This window comes from Ictidomys tridecemlineatus, chromosome 1 (assembly GCF_052094955.1).
Source record: "Ictidomys tridecemlineatus isolate mIctTri1 chromosome 1, mIctTri1.hap1, whole genome shotgun sequence".
NCBI classification, from domain to species: Eukaryota; Metazoa; Chordata; class Mammalia; order Rodentia; family Sciuridae; genus Ictidomys; species Ictidomys tridecemlineatus.
Genome location: NC_135477.1, coordinates 129,417,897 through 129,440,608, shown reverse-complemented (window position 1 = coordinate 129,440,608; position 22,712 = coordinate 129,417,897). Strand labels below are relative to the sequence as shown.

The 22,712-nt window shown below is 41.4% G+C and overlaps 1 protein-coding gene across 3 annotated transcripts in view; it reads left to right on the top strand.

The window, feature by feature from the left end:
• Positions 1-256: 256 nt before the first annotated feature.
• Positions 257-22,712, top strand: part of Pde6a (phosphodiesterase 6A) — a 70,144-nt gene continuing 47,688 nt past the window's right edge. For all 3 annotated transcript variants that reach the window (XM_040273819.2, XM_005324172.4, XM_021725685.3), the window contains exons 1-5: positions 257-913; positions 8,935-9,087; positions 9,601-9,690; positions 10,709-10,849; positions 19,946-20,020. In XM_040273819.2, coding sequence (XP_040129753.1) covers positions 440-913; positions 8,935-9,087; positions 9,601-9,690; positions 10,709-10,849; positions 19,946-20,020 — 933 coding nt within the window. In that variant the 5' untranslated portion in view covers positions 257-439. The remainder of the gene's footprint in view (positions 914-8,934; positions 9,088-9,600; positions 9,691-10,708; positions 10,850-19,945; positions 20,021-22,712) is intronic.

The following is a 22,712-nucleotide window of genomic DNA, read 5'->3' as shown; positions in this document are numbered from 1 at the left end:
GTGTCAAAGGTTTAAGGAAACGATCTTAAAGGACAGAAGAACACATACAGAGATAATAGGCTAGGCTGTTCCTGTGAGGCCCATTGCAACCTCCTGCTTGAGTGGTGTTTAAGTTCGCCTCCTGCTCTGTGCACAAATCTCTTCTCTGTTTTAGCAGATCAAGGTGAAGAGGGAACTCTCACCTCCCACCCTGGGCCCAGCAGCATCTGGAACACACTGATCCCCATAATCCTTGTTCTTGGGAAATATTAATGACTTAATCTCCCAAGCTCGCTCCCACTCCTATGTGTCTTTCTCAGTGAGATTTCCATGCAAGACCCAGAGAAGTCCAGATCAGAGCAGGGCACATTCTGACTCAACTTGCCACAGACTGCAAAAGTGTCCTCGGAAGGCATCTGTCTCAGTGCCTCCAGAGAAGTAGGCAGAGGGCTTCCCAGCCATGGGTGAGGTGACAGCAGAGGAGGTGGAGAAGTTCCTGGACTCAAATATTGGCTTTGCCAAACGGTATTACGATCTCCACTACAGGGCCAAGGTCATCTCAGACCTCCTTGGGGCCAAGGAGGCAGCGGTGGACTTCAGCTACTACCACCCGCTGAGCAGCGTGGAGGAGAGTGAAATCATCTTTGATCTCCTGAGGGACCTTCAAGAGAACTTGCAGGCTGAGAAGTGTACCTTTAATGTCATGAAGAAGCTGTGCTTCCTCCTGCAGGCAGACCGTATGAGCCTGTTCATGTACAGGGCCCGAAACGGCATTGGGGAGTTAGCCACTCGACTCTTCAACGTCCACAAGGATGCCACCTTTGAGGAATGCCTGGTGATGCCCGATTCCGAGATCGTCTTCCCTCTGGACATGGGTGTCGTGGGTTATGTCGCACAGTCTAAGAAGGTCATCAATGTCCCCAACACAAAAGAGGTATTCTGTTCCCCATAAGAGAGGGTGGTGAGATATTATTCAGTGGGGCTCTGGGTACAAATGGGTCGGGGAGCTGCTGGTCACCACATCTGGGCTGATGACAACACGGTGCCTCTAATTATTTACTTATTTTATTTTGAAAAAAGTTCAGACTTAACAGAAAAGTTTAAAATACTACAGATAACTGGATATTTTCATCCAAATTCACCAATCATTTGTATCTTGTTAAATTTGTTTTCCGACCCACTTGAGAGGAAGTCGCAGACATATGCCCCTTTGTCCCTAAGTACTTCATTCTGGATTTCTAGAACAAAGAAAGGTTTTATATCGCCACAGTATAATGACTGAATTCAGGAAATGCAACATTGCTGCAGTATTATCATCTAACACACAGGTCACTTTCAGGCTGTGCCAACATCCTGGTCATGCCTGTGCAGCCCTGTCTCTTTAATCTACTTTAGCCGGAAACAAGTCCTCAGTCAATCTTTGTTTTCCCTGGGGCTGATGTTCTTGGAAGTCACAGACCAAAATATATTTTCAGAAATGTCCTTCATTTGGCCTTGTCTGATGTTTCTCTATGATTAGATTCAGGTTGTGCACTCCTGGCAGGACTATCATTGAGATGGTATTGTTTTCCTGGTTGACATCAGGAGGCAGGATGGATGGCTGACTCTCTGGTTCCTGGAAATGTTAACAATGATCTCTTGGTTAAGCACTGGGCTCCTTCTAAGAGTCCAGAAGTCCACTGGATTCTACCAACAGTTATGATAAAGTTCTCTTTGGTCACCATGGGCAAATCGTGTCTCTTTTCTGGACATAAGCTTTCAAAATCTGCGGTCCACATACTACTCTTCACTGGCCAACTCCACAACTCCAACCCATCCTTTAGATTGCTGTTTAAAAGTCACTTACTCAGGCTGGGTATGGTGGTGCATTCCTGTAAACCCAGTGAATCAGGAGGCTGGGAGGCTAAGTCAGGAGGATTGCAAGTTCAAGGCCAGTCTCAGCAATTTAGCTATGCCCTAATCAATTTAGCAAGAACTTGTCTCAAAATTAAAATTAAAAATAAAAAGGGCTGGAGATGTGGCTCAGAGGGTAAGCACCCCTGGCTTCAATCCCTGGTACCTTTCCCACCCAAAAAGTGTCACTCAGGAAGGCTCTCCTGATTTCCTTGTTATAGATTGCCCTTCCTGAAATTGCTTGTCACAGTAAGCCCGCAGCCAGGGCCCGTGTCTGCCTTATTCCCCAGGCATTTATCCTAAGATCCAGAACAATGTGCAGCACAAAGCAGGTGAGGAAACACAGCATAAAGATCACAGCCAGGTAATTATGCAGTAAATTTCTTGAGTCTGTGTCACACCCAAAAGAATGACTGCCCCATAGTAGAGGGCCCGTGTGGGGCTCACTTACCACCACATTGGCCAAACCAGGAGCCCAAGTTGAACCATTTTCAAGATTGAGAACCTGGACTTTTTGTGTCTTTGTCCCTACCTTATTATGGCCTTATTTCAGATGAAGGGTCTTCTTAAGTTAAAAAAAAAAATGGAGAGGGAGGTAGGGCATCAGAGATAATTTTATTCAACTGTTTTATTTAAGAAAAACAGGTCCAGGAAATCTCAGAAAGGGGATCGTGCAGGATCACCAGAGAGTTATGGCCAAGCCAGGACTCCATACCTACTATTGCCAGTATTCAAGAAGGTCATCAAGTCCAGGCTTGAGCCTCTGTGGGACACACACCAGGTGGACTCCCTCACGGCGTTAGTTTCTCCTCTTATTTTCCCTGGGGCTTTCAGTTTTCTATTTTTTTATGATGAATACATAAATTGTAGTTTACTCATCCAATGGAGTACCATACAGCAATGAGAATGAATGGATTTACCACTATACATAATAATAGAGATTAATATCGGACTCCAGATCCTACTCAAGAGTCTTTCAGGAGGACTTGTCTAACTGGATTGGAGTCTGTTATCTTTCCAATTCTCTCCAGACTTTAATTGTACCCCACAGGATTATCTCATTGCTTTCATAACCTTTGATAGCATAACTCTTAATATCTCTGTCCTATAGATGATGAAATTGAAAGCCAGAAATATTAAATAACTTTTTCAGAGTCACACAGTAGAAAGTAGCAGGCAGGGATTTTAAACTGGCTTTTTTTTTTTTTTTTTTTTTTTTTTGGTACTAGGGATTGAACCCAAAGATGCTTTACCTCTAATCAATATTCCAAGCCCTTTTTTATTTTGAAAAATAGCTTATAATAATTGCTGAGGCTAGCCTTGAACTTGCAATCCTCCTGGCTCAGCTCCTGAGTCACTTGGATTATAGGTGTGTGCCTGGTTACTCTCTGGCCTTTAGACCATGATCTTAACTCTGACGTTCTATACTTTCTCAGTATCTAAAACATGAGGGCATGGGATTGTGTGTCCAAGAAAGGTCATTTCTAATCAAAGAGAAGAGAGTTAAGATCTTATCCTTTGAGATGAGATCTGGGTGTGAAACCTGTCACTTTCTAATTATATGTGCTTGGCAAATCACTTAGCCTGATTGGATGGATTTCCTAATTTATAAAACAGTGATAAGAGAAGCCTGGGGCCCTTCTTCCTTTCTGTAGCAGGAGGTTTCAATCATCTGACTCTTTATATAACTCCTCCATTATTTTGGGGGACTCCTGTGCATATATAATTAATTAAATGATCTTTTCTCCTGTTGTACATAAATTTAATTTGTAGCCCAGGCAAAGAAGTCAGAAGGGCAGAGGGAAGCTATTTTTCCCTCCCCTACAAATAGACTCTCGAATTAGATATCTCAGGTTTGGGAGGTCTGCTTCAGCTTCCTCTGGTAAAAGAGGTTGAAAACACTAACATGTATCTCAGGGTTGTTATGAGGATTTAATTCATTAAAATTTATACACAGAACAGTGATTGGTATACAGTTAAAAAAATCAAAGATTTTGATAAATTCTATTTTTATAGATAAGGAAACTGGCACAGAGGGCTTAGGTAATTTGCTTTAGATAACAGCTAGTTGCTGGGCATGGTGGCACATGTTTGTAATCCCAGCAATTCAGGAGGCTGAGTCAAGAGGATTGCAATTTCTAGGCCAGCCTCAGCAACGTAACAAGGTCCTAAAGAAAAACCCTGTCTTAAAATAAGGAATGAAAAGGGCTGGGATTTAGCCTAGTGGTAAAGCACCCCTGGGTTCAATCTCCAGGACCCCAAACCAAAAGCGAACAAATAAAAAGCAAACCGCAATAAGATTTATCATCCAGCGTTGTAAGGATTAAGCAAAATCATTCTTTCTCATCTAGCGGTGTTCTTGGCACATTGTAATGGCTCCCATTGGTGGCCCCCATTCCTTATTAGTATTATTATGTTGTTAAGGACTTAGATTCTAAGTAATGGGTACTTCCCTGGGTCTCTGTGGAATAGGAAGAAGAATCTAGTCTTATCTTTCTAGAGCTCTCGGTTCAGATTCTGTTTGTGGGAAAGCAGAGAACAAAGGTGCTGAGAGCTTCTGAAGACTCGGGCACTATGGGATGGAGGATCTTAGAAAGGTCTTTGGATTTCCCATATCTAAGCCTAACAGTTTATGGAGCCACCGAGCTAAGGGATGGCCTGTGACTTTCTCTTCAACCCTCAAACTTCACCCTGGCAGCCAAGCCTGTCCTTCCCTGGAAGCTCTTGAGCCTGGGACAGTCTCCCTAGCTGTGACTCAACCCCGAGGGCAAAGTCAGACCAGTATTTGGGTGTTGTTTGCTTCTGTCCTCCTTGGGAAATCTTACTCAGTTCTTGCCTTTGGGCAGGACACAGTCTTGGCTGCCAAAGAGAAACTGGAAGTGAAGCAGGGGAGGAGGAAGATGTTATGGACCGGGGTCTGGGTTGTCCCTGAAACCTCAAGTCATACTTTTAGCCCTCAGTGCTGGCAAAAACCTGGGGAACGATTACAATCGCTGCACTGTTGGGGTAGGAAAACACGAATGGAGTTTTCCATGCTCTAACGTACCTCCCCACCCTAGAAGACTCCTATTTATCCTTGGGGTCTCCTTAGGAAGACTTGCAGTTAGGATTGCCAAGTAAAATATAAGATGGCCAGTTACATTTGAATTTTATATAAGCAAAGAATAGTATTTTGGTATAAATATGTTCCATGCAGTATTTAGAACATATGACTAAGGAATTATTTATTACTCACCTGAAATCCAAATTTAACTGGGTATCCTGTATTTTCTTACTAAATCTGAAAACCCTACTTGGCACTCAATATTTATGAGTGTATTAAGCTTTAATTCTTTCTCCTAGCAGGAAAGCCCATGAAGCTGCCTGTCCCCAAGCACAGTTGTCTTATTCACCACAGGTGACCAGCACCTAATCTAGTGACTGAGACAGAATGGGACGCTCTTTGCAATTGACTGAGTGAGTGAAAGAGTGGACAGCAGCCCTTTCCCAGCACCTCCTGAGGTCAACCAGTCCCACTTTTGAAGGCTGAACCCTGATAGGACAGCATTCTAAGACACTCACGTTTAGTCTTTCCCTTCCCAGAGATCTGGGACTTGGCAAATTAGACAAGGAAAAAACCTCCAGAAGGGCCTGAGCCCTCACTCTGTTTTTGCCAAAGGGGAAACCAAGGCTCAGAGGGATTCCAACTACTGATGGTGCATTGAGTAGCTCCTAAATCCAATCCTAGAACAAGCCCCTCCCTCTCTGGGGCCCCAGCCATTCTGTGAAGGGCTGCTTCGTATTATGGTTTGAATTGTATGTTCATGTTTTACAGGATCCCCTACTATACTGTGAGAACCCAATAAGAACAACCTCATATTATTGGTCTTGGCATACTAGTGCCTGACCCAGAGCCAGGCTCAATAAATATGAATGAATGAATGAATGAATGAAGTGATGAGCAAAACAATGGATAAACCAATAAGTCAGTGAATGAATGAGTGAAGTGACTGTGGCACTTAGCAGTAAAGGAGTTGGCTATAAAAATGAGGGGGGTGAGAGTTTATTGTGGCAGGGCTGATGTAAATTAATGAGGCTATATGTGAAAACTGTCTGGTCCTGAGCCTAGCCCATCATTACTAAATCATTAACAGATCTCATCACGGGATACAATAAAGCTTAGCACTGTGAATGTTTGAAAAAGAGAATTGAGAATCAAGAATGAGAAGGGTGCTACATTGCTTTTCAAAATCTAAACTGTAAAATAAATAAATAAACAAACAAATAAATAATAAAATCTAAACTCTACCATGTCCTCCAAGACCCTGATGAATGCGGTTTCTGCCCCCTGTCTAACTTCCTCGCCCTCCATTCTCCCTCTCCTTCTAGATGCTTCAGCTATACTGATCTTTCTGTTTGTCAGAGCTACCAGGCTCATTGCCACCTCCGTCTTGCATTCTTTGTGCCCCTTACCTGGCTCCTTTCAGCTCTCGGCTCAGCATCACATCTCTAGAGAAGCCTCCCTGTCTACCATCATTAACCAAAGTGGCTTCGGCCTGTCACCTCTTCCATCACTTCCTACAGCATCACCCAGTTTATTTCCTTCAAAACTGTTATACCACAAGCTGGAGGGAGAATGCTTACCATGAACCTGCTTTTTGTTGGTCTTTCCCATTTAAATGTAACTTTTAGCACCCCTCTTGTTCACTGGTACGGCCCCAGGCTCCAGAGCAGTTCCTACATATAGAAGGGGCTTTGTTAATTCTAACCAAATAAATGGATGACTTTGTGCTTTTCCTAGCCAGGCTTCTGATTCCTGAGCTTCAAAATAAATGGTTTGAGCTACATGTCATCTAAGTCACCTTCTGCCTCTGATCATCTGAAAGTGTATAATATGATCATTTAGAATGTACTGAACACATGCAGATGACAATGATTGCATAGATGCCAGTCAGTTGGTAGCTGGAGTGCTCATGAGGGAGTTCCAGGGCTGGTGGATTCATGGAAAAGAGGATTCTGGTGGATTTAGAAACATCTGCTTCAAATGCAGGCAAGGCTCAAGGGTCTGCTTTCTCTATTAGAGGCAAACTCACTGCATGAAATGAATGTGAGCATGCCCTATCCTAACCCATACTCAGGAATTCGTCAGTGTCCTTAGAGAATGACACAGAAAACTCTTCTTGGCTAATGCCTCTTTAGAGATTTTGCTTAATCCTCAAATGCTAATTCAAGTAGAATGCTACAGGCTTCTCTTAATTCCTTTACCCTTCACCTGGTTTAAAACTGCTTCACTGACAAGGCCATTGTCTATTTAATCTCACTCTAACCAGAAGAAATCCAAAAACGAAGAATATCACCCTCAGAATTTTTGAATCATGGGAAAGATTCGGCAGACTTGGTTTTAGAAAAGTTCTATGAGTCAGGCACAGTGGCACACACCTGAAATCCCAGTGGTTTGGGAGGCTGAGGCAGGAGGATTATGAGCTCAAAGCCAGCCTCAGCAACAGCAAGGCGCTAAGCCACTCAGTGAGACCCTGTCTCTAAATAAAATACAAAATAGAGCTGGGGATGTGGCTCAGTGGCCAAGTGCCCTGAGTTCAATACCTGGTAACCCCTGGAAAAACATCAAGTTCTATGAATTGGCTCTGTGAAATACATTTCCATTCTCACAACGGCATGTGCTATGCATGTTTGGGTTGGCTTGTGTCCTAAGCCACATTGAGAGTTGGGAAACTCATGGAGGCACCAGCAGCAGAAAGGTGCATTCTTTCAAATTCAAGATAACAATCCAGGCTCTGTCTCTTCATTCTGCACACATGGACTGCACCACAGCCTTGACTGGCTTCCCAGGCTGCTTTCAGTGGGGGATGTGAGGGGATGTCTCCCCTGCATCCCTATAACTTTGAGTCAAGCTCTATGTCCCTGTGTTACTATGACTGATTTATCTGTGAGAGGCCTGAATCTTAGTCATCTCATATTCCTGGTGTTTGGCAGAGGTCTGACACATAGTAGGGCTTCCATTGAGATTTATGGGAAGGGGATATCTGTTGAACTGGCTGTGTGGTACTGAAACTAGATGTTAGAAAAGCTGAAAATAACAAATCCTTTTGTCCAATGACCTTGACCCCATGCTAACCACATCCCAATTTCTGTGAGAGGCAGCAGAACTGAGGACAGGTTCTGAAGTCAAACACACACACACACACACACACACACACACACACACACACGTAACATTAGCTTCGACTTAGTTCCCCCTTCTGTAAGATGGGCTCATGGTACCTATTAGGAAGAATGTATTACTTAGCTTTTCATTGCTGTGATGAAAATACCCAACAAGAATAACTTAGAGGAAAAAAAATGTTTTTGACTCACAGTTTCAGAGGTTCAGCCCATGATTGGCTGAATCTATTGCTCTAGGCCCAAGGAACAGCAGAACATCATGGCAGAATGGCATGGTGGAAGAGAGAGCTGCTCAGCTCACGAAAGAGGGGAAGCAGAGAAAGAAAGTGCTCTGCTCACCAAGGACAAAATATAAACCCCAAAGGCACAACCCCCTTACCTACTTCCTCCAGTCACACCCTACCTGCCTACAGTTATAACCTAGTCAGTCCTTTTAAATTATTAATCCATCAAAGGGATTAATCCACTGGTTGGGTTACAGCTCTCTGATCATTTCATCTCCTGCATTAACACAGGAGTTCTGGGGGGACACCTCATACATATCAGGAAATGAAAATGAAATGATGAAGGCAAAGTGACATGCGCAAATACCTGCAAGTGATCGTCATTATTATACTCATTCAAGATTCTATTTTGGGCTTAATTGTCCTGATCTCAAAAGCCTCCTCCAAACCTCCCTCTCTAGAATGTCCCCCCTCCAATCCTCAGGCCCCCACAGGTCTGCGTCTCAGACCTTCTGGATTTTGGAGATTCATCTCTGGCAGGAGTCATCTCTGGTTGCCCTGCTCTTGCCCCAGGGGAGTAGATGGCAATGCCTTCATTCCCTCCTCAATGAAGGGCTCTGGGTCATTTTATTGTCCTCCCATTTGCCTCCTCATGGTGGTCTCTGCTTTCCTTCAGGATGAGCATTTTTGTGACTTCGTGGACAACCTCACAGAGTATCAGACCAAGAACATTCTGGCTTCCCCTATAATGAATGGGAAAGACTTGGTGGCTGTATTGATGGCTGTGAATAAAGTAGATGGACCCCACTTCACTAAGGGAGATGAAGAGGTAAGAATGCTTTAGAAGCTGCTGGGGTGGCCATGCTGGCACATTCTCCTAGCTCATGAGGTCCCGCAAACTGTGCTATTTGGCTGGCCTCAGTTTTCCCATCTGTAAGACGGGGATTGGTCTGAGGCTCTCTGAAAGAGGTGCGGTAGGATAATGGTGAAGATGCTAGGTTTTGCAGTCAGGAATAAAGGAAAAATTGTTCTTGCTTTTCCAATCTCTCACTGACTTGGGCAGGTCACATAGCTTCTCTGAACCTGTTTTCTTATTTGTAAAATGGTGATGATTTTACAGAAAGTAATAGCTGTAATTAATATCCTCACATCAACATTCTATATTCTGTGAGTTTTACATTCATAATGCAACATTTTATGAGTCTGCTTTCTAAATAATCCTTCTGCTTAAATCACTTCTGATGAAGCTTTTAAAATATTCAGACATTTGCTGATGGCAAAAGTGGCCAGAGAGTGGATTTTTCCTTCTCATCTGCTCCTCCTATGCTGTTTGATTTTTTAGATTCTTCTCAAGTACCTCAATTTTGCAAATCTACTCATGAAGGTGTACCACTTGAGTTACCTGTACAACTGTGAGACTCGGCGTGGCCAGGTAAGGGTTTGGCTCTAGGAATGGACTGGACATGTCCTTTTACTGAAGCACTGATGTGGTTAGAACTGGCAGGACAGGTCGGAACGAAGGTGCCTGGGAACCATTCTACAGTCTCCAGTGAGAATCCCCAGTGGTATCAGGCAGAGGAGGTTTGTAAAGCTGAAACCCAGAGTGATTATATACACAAAGTTTCAAGTGAGACAGCTTGGATTTTAATTCCTGCTCATTACCTACTCCTACACCCTGAGCATATCAGATGGCCTCTGAGCTTTAGTCTTCTCTTTTGAAAAATAGAGCTAGTTATGGTACCACCCTCAAAAGATTGCTATCAATAGTAAATTATGCCAGGCTGGATGGCACACACTAAAATCTCAGCTACTTTGGAGTCTGAGGCGGGAGGATTATAAGTTGTCCAACTTGGGTAACTTAGCAAGATCCTGTTTTAGTTATCTAGCATGCTTAAGGCCCTAAGTGGAATCCCCAGTACCACCACTCCCCCTCATCCACATAAATGAGATGAAATATGTAGGGCATTTGGGTCCAATTAATATTCATTATTTATTTATTTATTTATTTATTTTGTAGTAGTGGGAATCAAACCTGAGGCCTTGTGCATGCTTGGCAAGTGCTTTACTAAAAAGCTACATTCCCAGGCCCTTTTTATTAATATGTTCATTAATAACATATAAGATAGAAAAAGTACAGAGTTGATCACAGTACTTGTGCATGCTTGGCAAGTGCTTTACTAAAAAGCTGCATTCCCAGGCCCTTTTTATTAATATGTTCATTAATAACATATAAGATAGAAAAAGTACAGAGTTGATCACAGTATAAACCAGCCAGTTAATTCACCTCTTCAAGCCTCAGTTTCTCAATCTGTAATATCTATTTCTCCAGGTTATTGTGTCAATTAGATGAAATAAACTCAAAAACTTTACAGGATTGTTATTTTTATCTAGCTGAGTGAACTACTGCTCTGTGCCTCAAAAGCTCTGCATACTTTTTTGTATTTCTGTAGATACTGCTGTGGTCTGGGAGCAAAGTCTTTGAAGAACTTACAGACATTGAGAGACAGTTCCACAAAGCCCTGTATACAGTCCGTGCCTTCCTCAACTGTGACAGATATTCTGTGGGTCTCTTAGACATGACCAAGCAGAAGGTGAGAAAACTTCAAGGTCAGACATTTCCAAAGAAAATCAGTGCCATGACTAGTGTGTCCAGTCTAGCAGTTTCTGGCAAGGGGCTATGGGGGATTAGAAAAATAAAGACTCACAGATGCAGATTTTGAAGATAAATAGCTGGGATCAGGTGGAGTGCTGATGGAGAAGCAGATCTAAAGAGATATGCCAGCAATCTTTATTTATATATGTCTCATTATCAGGCTAAAGACTATGCAAGTATTATTCTTGGTATTCTGAAAGTTACCAGGCAGGAAACATTTATGTAGCTTTTACACAGTTGAAGTTTATCATTGCAATATTAGGAGCTTTGTGTAGTTCTCAAAAAAGTCCATTGTTTAAAGTTACTGTTAAGTGGGCAGCTTCCAAAGTAGTGGACCTGGTGAAACACTGTTGTTGTCTAGCAGGAGAGTCCCTCAATTCCCAGGAACTATGTGCCCGATATCAATGTCGAGGCTGATAAGACTCGGCATCCTGCACCCTTGCAAAGGAACACTCCCAGGCCCTAGGCTTGCCACAGCCATGAGGTCATCAGAGACCCCAATCTCAGACACTGTTCTCCCATTCTCTGTCACTGCTTTCCCGAAGAAGAGTCTTTTTTTTGGGGGGGGGGGTCACACATGTCATCGCACAAGGAAGAGGCTGGGGAGTTTGCATGTTGTGAAATTCTTACACAGGTCCTAATTGAACATAGGCATACTGGCCTTTAAAGGGGAAAGGTTACTCTAGAGCTCAAGTGTAGCTTAAAACAAGTTTACACTCCCGGGTCATTTAGAAAGGAAAGTGTAAGTGAGAAGAAGGCTGGTGAGGTGAGTGAGAAGTTTTATTGGTTGGCAGTCCAGAAGAAGATGGCCAACCTCTGGATTTCTTAGAAAATGTACTGAAAGTTGGGTATAAAACTTTCCTATGGTTTGTCAAACCCAAGGCTCAATGGAAGTAGAGACAGGTGCTTCATCGGGTCCTTAAAAATGCTCAGGGGCCAGATTTGTAGCCCACATGGCAGCTAAGGAGGCAGAGTTTGATGCGATCCCAAGCAATGGTTCTCAACTATGTTCTCCCAAACTAGTTCTCCAATTCCTTTATTCATCTCTCTACCTCCTGAGACTAATCATTTTCTGTTTTAGAGGAGAACTTCTGATTGCCCAGATTTCTCCTGCACAAGGTGCAGGAGGACTCAATTTCCTTTTATGTGCCTTGTTCTACTGAGCATGGTGCATAGACCATTGCGCACCCTCCTCATATGGAGTGGAGTGCAACACAGAATCTGGGGTTGGAAAAGGCCTCCAGATTTGACAGTTCATCAGAATCTACTGAGTGGCTGAGTCAAATTGCTGGACCACATTTTCTGATAGTCTACATCTTTTGCTTAGTGTTTTATAAACAACTGTCCATACCAATACACATCAATTCTTTTTAATAAGCCTTTATATTGAGGCATAACATAGACCCAGAAAGGGGAATTATCACAGACTGAATCTCCCTGTGTAATCACTATCAAAACTAAGCAATGTTACCAGCCCCTCAGCAGTTTCTTTCAAACCCTCTTCAATATTCCCATAGCTGACTCCCTGAAGGTAACCACCATTAGACATTGACCACCGTATTTCTTCTGCCTATTTTGAGGCACATTAAATGGAATCATACAACACACATTCTCCTGTGCCGGCTTTCTTTGGCTCAACATTTTGTTTATAAGGGTCATCTTTATTGATCTATGTAGCAGTTTTACACTTGTTGTATGTTCCATCATATGAATAATCCACAACAATTTATTGATTTCTACTGTTGATGGAAATTTGAATTTTCGGATCTCGGATGGTACGAATATTGCTAATGTGAATGTTCTAGTATGTGTCTTTTTTGATCAGTTGTACCTGTTTCGGTTAGGTATTTAGCTAGAGTGCATTTTGGGGTAATAGCTTTAGAAGCCATTGCTTATATCTGATTTTCCAAATGATTGTACCACATTTTGTACTCCCACCAGCAACGCATAGGGTTTTCACTCCAATACTTGGTGTTGTCATTTTTACTAACTTTCCACTCTGGTGAATATGTGGTGTTTTTCCTTTTGATGGTAACATGTATTTCCCTAATGATTGATGAGGTTGAACACTTTTTCATGTTTACTGGCCATTTGGATATCCTTTTTTGTGAACTGACTGTTCCAATCTTTCCCCATTTTTAATAATTATGTTGTCTTTTTAAAAAATCATTGATTTGTAGATATTCTTTACAAATTCTGAACACAGGTCTTCTGTTGATTATATGCATTACAAATATCTCCTCTCCCCCCCCCCTTCATTCTCTTAATGATGTTTTTATTGTTGTTATTTTGGTACTGGGATTTGAACCCAGGGGCACTTAACCACTGAGCCACATCCCCAACCCCTTTTTTATATTTTATTTAGAGACAGGGTCTCACTGAGTTGCTTAGGGCCTCACTAAGTTGCTGAGGCTGGTTTTGAGCTCATAATCCTCCTGCCTCAGCCTCCCAAACTGCTGGGATTACAGACATGTGTCACCATGCTGGACTTAATGGTGTGTTTTAATTAATATAAGTTCTGAATTATAATGTAATCCAGTTTATCAATATTTCTTTATGACTATTGATTTTTGTGCTCCATTTAAGAACTATTTCTCACCTCCAAGGTCATAAAGATATTTTTCTATGTCAACTTCTAAAAGTTGTATTGGGTTAACTTTTACATGTAATTCTACAATCTACCTAAATTTTTTAATGTATAGTGTGAGTAAGGCAAATATTAATTTTTCCATACGGATATCCAGTTGGCCTAGTACCTTTTATTGAAAAAAAAAAACAACCCTCCTTTTCCTACTATTCAGTTGAAAAGATCATCTTTCTCTATCATACCTTTATCATCAGTCAAATATGTGGGAGTCTATTTCTGGATTCTGTATTTTGTCTCATTGGTATGTTTATCTATTCTTCTACAATACCTTACTGCCTTGATTTTTTTATATTTGTAAACATACTTCCTAGTTATAAAATTAGCTGTAAATTTGTTGCTATATGTTAGATATTTTCACTGTTTTGTGTCTCTAATATGACTCTCTGTATTTTTACTTTCATATTTTTGTGCTTCAACTTGAATATTTCTTCTGATTTATCTTCTGTTAATTACCTATCTTCTCTTTGATTGTGTCTAATTGACTGTAAAACTTTATATTGAATTCTTCATTTCAGCTATTTTTATTTTAAATTTTGTTTTTCTTGGTGTGAGGGATCAACCCAGGGCCATGCACATGCTAAACACTGGACTACTAAACTATATCCCCAGTCTTCATGTATACTTTTTTCAATTTTAGATTTTCCATTTTATTCATTCACACTTTCTCTTTCTCTCTGTAATTTCCAGTTTTTTTGTTAAAATTCTCTCCCTTTGTTTGTCCTTCCTCCTCCCTCCTCCCCTCCTCTCTCCTCCCCCTCCCCCTCACTCTCGCTCTCTGTTCATTTGTAGTGCTGGGGTCAAGCCCAGGGCTTTAAGCACGCTAAGGAAGTGCTCTACTACTGAGCTATATTCTCAGTTCTCTATATTATATTTAATTTCTTAGACATAAACATGATTACTTTAGAATCTATCTGAGCCCGGCACTGTGATCTTGGTACTTTGAAAGCTGAGGCAGGAGTATCACAAACTCAAGGCCAGTCTCAGCAACAAACAAACAAACAAAAAAACAAGGTAGGGTCTGTATCTGAGAGCAACAGTATCTGTGGATACCTTCTATAGACCTGTTTCTATGATCTGTTTTCCTTCTTGATCTTTTAGTTAATTCTCATCTTTTACATTTCTGATAATTTTTGCTAGACCATTAGAGATACGCATGAAAAATTATAGAGATGATTTAAAACTCTGGAACAATGTTATTTCCTTCCAAAATGGATGATTTTACTTCTGGTAAGCAGTTAGATTGCTTAATCAGGGATTATGCTGCTTTCAAGCGGGTTTGCAGTCTCTGTGAGAGCTGGTCTGCTTCCGGTTCAGTTTTACTCCAGGATATAAACTTTGCAGGAGGGTGTGGATCCCAGCCTAGGGTGTTTTCAAGGATTTCTCTTCCTTGACAGGCCCTGAATTACAATTTTGTCCTTGCCCAGTGAGTCATCTGTCAGCTTTTATCAGATTCTTAGCTTCTCAACAACTTTGGCGTCAGCAAGTGGGTTGAAATGAAAAGTAGAATCCGGTCAGGCTTCTAGCACTGGCATCTTGGCTCATTAAGTGCTTGCTGCCTTGCTAGCTCTATGATTCCTTAAATCAATGTTTTTACATACATACACCCCAGATTTTGCAATTTTCCTATTGAGAGGCTTGATTTGAAATAAATAGCCATGATTAATCAAAGTAAAAATCCCTTTTTTGTTCTGTAGTTCATATCTGGGGTTTTTGAATAGTCTGGTTAATTTATCCTTTCCCCTGTTGTTGGGCATTAAATGTATTTCTAAATATTCTTGCAATTAAAGACAAAGCTGCAATAACAACCTTAAAGTTGAGTCCTTATGTTCTTAAGTGAAAATGTCTACAGAGTTGTAGAAGTGAAATTATTAATTTTTATTTCGATTTTCTCAAAATTTTTTGTCTAAGGGCTATACAATTCTCATTCTCACTCATACTGCATTAGAGTCTTTTTTTTTTTTACCAAAACTCTTACCAATTCTTGACATCATACTTTCCACCCACTCTGGGTAAAAACTGGTGTCTTTTTTTCTTCCAGTTTTTTTTTTTTTCACTGATTACTCAAAAAAAAAAAAACTATGTCCTTTTGTTTGTGATTTGATGTTTCTTTCTCCCTGCACTTTCGGACATATCACATGTCAGTTGTTAAGAGTTGTCTGTTTCTTGTTAATTCATAGGAGCGCTTTGTATATGATGGAGATCATACATCTATAACATGTGCTGTAAGCTTTTTTCCCTATAAATTATATTTTAACTTTGTTTATGACATCTTTCAACATACAGAAGATTTAAAATTTATTTTATGACTTCTGAGCTCTAGTTTTTATTTAGTAAAACTTCCTTACTGCCAATGTTATAAAGATAATCTGAAAAAAATCTCATGTGTTGACTTTTAGTGTTTTTGTAGTATTTTGGGTGTTGGTTGTTTTGGTACTGGAGAATAAACCCAGGGGGTGCTTTACAACCTACATTCCCAGGGATTTTTATTTTTTTTTAATTTGAGACAATGTCTTGCTAAATTGCTGAGATTGGCCTCAAACTTGTGATCTTCCTGCCTTAGCCTCCCAAATTGCTGGGATTACAGGTGTGCACTAACCCAGCCTTATAGTTTTGATTAATATAATTTAATCTTTTTTTATCTTGAAATTAAGTTTATGATTTGAGAAAGGGGTATATATTTTTTTCCTTCTATTTTTCTCCACTTAAAAAACAGCCTACCTTCAGGATTGGGGATTCAGTGGCAGAGTGCTTGCTTTGTACATGAAAGGTCCTGGTTTTGATTTTTGGCACTGAAAAAAAATAGAAGAAAAGAATGGTCTACCCTTTAGCCATTCTTTAGCATGCTACCACTTTGAATCCTCTTTAATACATATATTGCATTTCCATGTACCACATAGGCTTATTTTTCTGATTTTACCTTTAAAAATAAATAGCTCCTTACACGATTCTGGTGTAGTTGGCTATATACTATGATATTAAGGGACTCTAATTCTAGTGCAAATATTTATATGACTTTTATATTTTTGAGTCATATATTTTTACCAAATATTACTAATTCCAGCAATATACTCTTGGCTTCTCCTTCAGGAAGTAGCAAATAAATTAATCATACAGATAAATGATTCCTTTTTAACCAAAATAATTTGTTTTCCTACCTTTCCTGCATTCTTTCTTTCCATTTTTATTTTAATTAAAAAAATTTTTTGATAGAGTCTCACTATGTTACCCAGAATGACTTAGAACTCCTAAGCTTAAGTGATCCTAATCCTAAGTAGCTGGGACTACAGGTGTGCACCACTATGCCCAGTTCTCCCCCCACCCCACCCCCCGCCCCTTCAGCATATTTATTTGCAGTGCTGGGGATTACCCCCAGGGCCTACTAAGTACACATACTAAGTATACTAAGTACACAGTATACTACTGAGCTATATTCACAATGCAATCAAAAGAATATCCAAGCTGGGCACATGCTGGTAATTCCAGCATCTCTGGAGGCTGAGTTAGGAGGATCATAAATTCAAGGCCAGCCTATTATTTTTGAGACCCTGTCTCAAAATAAAATAAAAATGGGTTGGAGGTGAAGTTCATGGTAGAACACTTGCCTAGTATATGCAGAGCCCTGGGTATAATTCTCAGTACTGCAAAAACAAATAAACATCAACAACAAAAAATTCTGAATAGTCAAATTTCCACCAGGCGCACATCTTAATCACAGTGGCTCAAGTGGCTGAGGCAGAAGGATCAAGAGTTCAAAGCCAGCCTCTGCAAAAGCAAGGCGCTAAGCAACTCAGTGAGACCCTGTCTCTAAATAAAATACAAAATAGGGCTGGGGATGTGGCTCAGTGGCCGAGTGCCCCTGAGTTCAATCCCTGGTACCAGGGATTGTACACTTCAAGTGGATTCATTTTATAATATCTTAGCTCAGTTTCTGTTGCTATAACAAAATTCATGAAGCTATATACTTTTTAAAGAAAAGAGGTTTATGTAGCTCATAGTTCTGGAGCTGAAAGTTTGGCCTCTGGTGAGGAAACCAGGGGCAGACGGAAACACATGTGTATAACATCACATAGTGAGAGAAGCCAGAAAAATCCAGGGGCCAAGTTCTCTCTTTATAACAACCTGGTCTCTCAGGAACTAACTCGGGTTCGTCAAAAATTAAATGACAAGGGCAGCATTACATATGACCTAGCCACCTTCCACAAGGCCCCACCTCCTCAGGGTTCCATCACCTCTACATTGTCACGCTGGGGACCAAGTCTGCAGCACAGGAAGCTTTGGGGGATATACTGAAAGCATATCCTAACCATAATCTATGATACATCAGTTGTATCTCAATAAAGCAATTAAGAACAAAAAGAGAAGAAGGGAGGAGAGGGAGCAAATGAGGGAGAGAAATTTGGCCCCCTCTCCACCCGACCCTGCTTGGCCATTCTCTTCTCCTGGTACAGCCTTCAGATCCACTCAGTGTTTGGCCACACAAAGCATCAGCCCAATGTCCTTGTTCTTCTGGGCTCCTCTGGCCTCTCCCATCTCCTTCCACCACTGTTTCAGTTCTTGCTCCATCTACCTGAGTACTCGATCGTCTCCTTCGTGGGGTGGTGAGTTCCTCTAGGAATAAACCATGCCTTATTTATCTCTGTATATCTAGCAGCAAACAGGTTGTGGGGCTCAGCTAGGCCCCAGTTTACATCTTCATCCAGTACTGAATTTCTTCCTGTTGCTAGTCATCTAGAAAAAGGGCCCAACTGGGCAGAAGGCTGAGGACATGAAGGCTGAGTTCCACGTGGATTCCCTTGTGCTTGTCCTTTGGATGGTATGAGAACAAGCAAACCATCATGATAAGATGTGTTGTTCAAACAGAAGAGAAGCAAAGGAAAAGTGCGGTTGGCCTCCTACCCGTAATAACCCAGGCTAGCCGAGTACAGTTTGTGCCTACATATTACAGCTTAATGAACAGCCCTGGAGGTGGGAGGACCCAGACTTGACCCAACACAAGGTTTGCAGCTCTGCCTGCAAAGGAAACCCAGCTCAGTAGCAGGCCAGAGACTGTGTGGGGTCCCACTGGCTCCTCCTCCTGAGACTGCGTGACCATACAGATCCTCTCCAGGCTCTTTTCTCTCTTCTCTGCCTGTCTTGACCATGGGAAAAGAAAACCTGAGGACAAAATTGATGTAATAGAGCTTTCTTGAGTAAAGAATGATTCATGAATTGGGCAGCACTCAGGGCCAAACGATGTCCAAGAGACATCTGCTCTGCAGCATGCTCACTGAGGTTTTTTAGATTGAACTAAGAGGTAAAAAATACAGACATAACTTGTCTTGTTAAAGGTAGACATTTGCCTGATTTGGACCCGATCCAGTCAGTTGGCTGCCTGGGATTGGCTGAAACTTCTATTTGCTGTGAAAATATGTTCCTAAATTTGGTTTTTGTTCTTTTACATAGTAAGTCAGGTTGCACTTTGTATTGTGGGAACTCAAATTGCTATGCAGGAACCCAAAGTACAGAGACAGCCTCAGGCTAATAACCTCCTATTTATTTTTGATTTATTAGCTCCTCATTTTAGAGGCAGCAACCTTTCTTATTGGAGTTATCTGTTACATTTGGCACCATTGTGTATTTTTTCTTTATTTCCTTCTTTTTTTCTTTCTTTCATTCTTTCTTCCTCCTTCTTTCCTTCTTTCCTTCCTGTACTCAGGATTGAATTGACTGAACCATATCTTCAGCCCTTTTGGCTCAGGGTCTCACTAAGTTGTTTTAGGGACTAGAGCCTCACTTGGTTGCCAAGGCTGGTCTTGAAATTGCCATCCTCCTGCCTCAGCTTCCCAAGTTCCTGGGATTGCAGGTATCCACCACTGTGCCCAGTTTGGGCACCTTTCCAATCAGTACACACACATCTGTAACGTCATTGTTAATAGATTATTATCTACTAATGTTGTTAATAATTATGTGCCATATTTATTTTAATAAGTCCATCTGGTTGGACATTTAAATTGTTTCTTATTTTTCACTGCTATCAATGGTACCGCAGAGGGTAATTCCTTCCATCATATATTAGTGTGTCTTTATGGTAAATTCCTTAGCCATGGAGACTCCACTTTCCCTTTTGCATCCCACCACACTGAGGGTGCCCCCAACTCAGCTCCAATGTAATGGCTAACAATTAGACAAACCCCGTTCATCAGTATTTTGTAGGGCAGATGTGATTATCACGTAACTGCAGTTAGTGATTCTAGTGAGTCTCACTGCTCTTCCATGCTTGGATCTCAGCAAGCTCTTCCCACCTTCTGGATTTTAGTGACAGATGATTCATATCTGTTAACCTTCTTTTCTTAGTCTCTTTTTCTTTACCTATTTTCAAAACACCTAAACTGATTCCTTCATTCCTAGGAATTTTTCGATGTCTGGCCAGTTCTGATGGGTGAAGTACCTCCCTATACCGGTCCCAGGACCCCTGATGGAAGGGTAAGTCTCTCTCTAGCCTTTTCAATATAAACAAATGCTTAATAAAATTCAAATATAAGATACAGTAGACTGATGAAGGACACTTTTTTTTTTGCACATGCTTTTATCTTCTCTGGGTTTGTTTGTCTCTCTTGAGTTAGAATAATTCTTCACAATCACCCAGGCCTGTCTTTTGCAGGGTTATCTTTAAATACTTACTGAAGTTTCACAGTAACCTGGTGAGGTAGATTAAGGAAGAAATCAGTACCTTCATTTCAAAGGTCTTCTAAATTCTAAATTCTAGAAAGACTTTTTTTTTTTTTTCTGTTCAATGCTGGGGTCAAACTTAGTGTCTCATGCATGCTAGGCAAGCACCCTACACCAAGTTACATCCCCATCCTGCAGTGGGGGCTCATTCTAAAAATGAGGTTCAATATTTAGAATGAAAGATTGAGATGCCAAAAATATGTGTGTGGGATGTGGATGTGACACATGGCACATAGAACTGGCACTCAAACGGCCTACAGAACCTGTTGAATAACTGAAGAAGCTTAGCAGGAACCTCAGAGGATCAGAAAATGTGTTAGTCAGTTTTCCATTGCTGTGACAAAATACTTTATAAAATCAACTGAAAGAGGGAAAATTTCTTTTGGCTCATGGTTTCAGAAGCTTTACTTTGTGGTCTCTGGACTCTGTTGTTTCTGGCCCTGTGGTCAAGCAGACCATCATGGCAGGGAGCATGTGGTGGGGTAAAGCTGCTCACCTCATGGTAGCCAGGAAACAGGGGGAGAGAGAGAGAGAGAGAGAGAGAGAGAGAAAGCCTTATAACAAAGGCTGTCTGCCCAGGCCCACTGAGCTAGGAATCCATCAATGGATTAATCCATTCTTGAGATCAGACCCCTCATAATTCCTTCACTTCCCAAGGCCCCCCATCTGAACATGGCTGCTTGGGGACCAAGTCTTCAACACAGGAACTTTGAGGGAACTTTTAAGATCCAAACCAAGCTGGGTGCCATGGTGCACACCTATAATCCCAGTGCTCGGAAGGCTGAGGCAGGAGGATCACGAGTTCAAAGCCAGCCTCAGCAACTTAGTGAGGCCCTAACAACTCAGAGAGACTCTGTAAAGAAAACATTTTTATAAAGGGCTAGGGATGTGGCTTAGTGGTTAAGTGCCCCTAGGTTCAATACCAGGTATAAAATAATAATGATGATAATAATAATGACCATGATGATGATGATAAGATCCAAATCATAACAGTAAGAAAGACAGTCTTATTCTGAATTGAGTATTAGTTCAGCTCTCTTCCCATAAGAATCTTCATTCTGGGTGAAATAGTATATCAGTTTCTCCCAGAGGCCTGATTCCACCCAAATAAAGAGCCCAGAGTGTGCACTCACACATGCCTGTATGACTGTGAATGATAAAGAGTCTTAATGATAAAGCTCTTTGTGAGCTTTCAGATGAGATTTCAAACTTGGAATTTATTTTGTCTGCTATATTTTATCCAAAATGACCTTTGTAACCTGTTGCCATCCAGTTTCAAATTATGTTTTTGCCCACACAATTTTATGATTGCATTTCCAAGGCTGAATCAGTGCTGGAGATGTAGCTCTGTGGTTGAGTTCTTGCCTAGCACGTGCAAGATCCTGTTGTACCATCTAGGGGGGCTGGCTTCGTAGTCTCCATTCAGCAAAGAATTGAAGAACAGAGACAGCAAATAGGAAGTAGGTTTATTGCAAAGATGACAGAGATACAGAGACAGACATCTCCCAAAACCCTAAAGCTGGGAATCCAGTGGGGGAGTTTTGGCCTATTCTTTTAATGGACTCTGGAATTTCCTCCTTTCCTTATCTACTCCCTTGTCCATGTGCTCCTCACTATTATTGATTAGTGCCTCCTCTGTCCACGTGAATGTTTTTGTGTTTCTGTTGGATCCCCCACTTAGGAGCACAAGTACAGAATTATCAGTTTGTTTGGGTCCCCCATTTGTGTCCACGAGCACTTTTATCAAGCAGGAAGTGGACATCATCAGAAGACCCTCTCCATGCTCATTTGTTCTGGCCCAGCTCCCAACCTCCTCACTTGACATCTTGCCCTGACCACCTGAGCACTTCTACATCTCCCTCACTGGGTTTGCACAAAAAATAAAATTAAATTTAAAAAAAATGCATCATGTCTTGCTGTCAATACTATTTCAAAAATACTATGTCACGATGGGCACGATGGTACATGCCTGAAATCCCAGCGCCTTGGGAGGCTAAGGCAGGAGGATCACGAGTTCAAAGCCAGCCTCAGCAAAAATGAGGTGCTAAGCAACTCAGTATCTCTAAAGAAATACAAAATAGGGCTGGGGATGTAGCTCAGTGGTTGAGTGCCCCTGAGTTCAATCCTAGGTACCTCCCACCCAAAATATTGTTTGGGGTCTCCTCCTCCTTCTTTTTTCTTTTTCTCTCCTTTGGTGCTGGGAATGAAACCAAGGGCCTTGCACATGGTAGGCTAGTGTTCTGCCACTGAGCTAAGGCCTCAGCCTGATGCCTTTCCTTTTCAAAGACAGCTTTTAATGTGCAGCTTTTCCATGTTGGCAGAGTTGATGTGTTCTCACAGGGCTTTTTTTTTTTTTTTTTTTTTAAAGAGAGAGTGCGAGAGATAGAGAGAGAAAAAATTCTTAATATTTATTTTTTAGTTTTCGGTGGACACAACATCTTTGTTT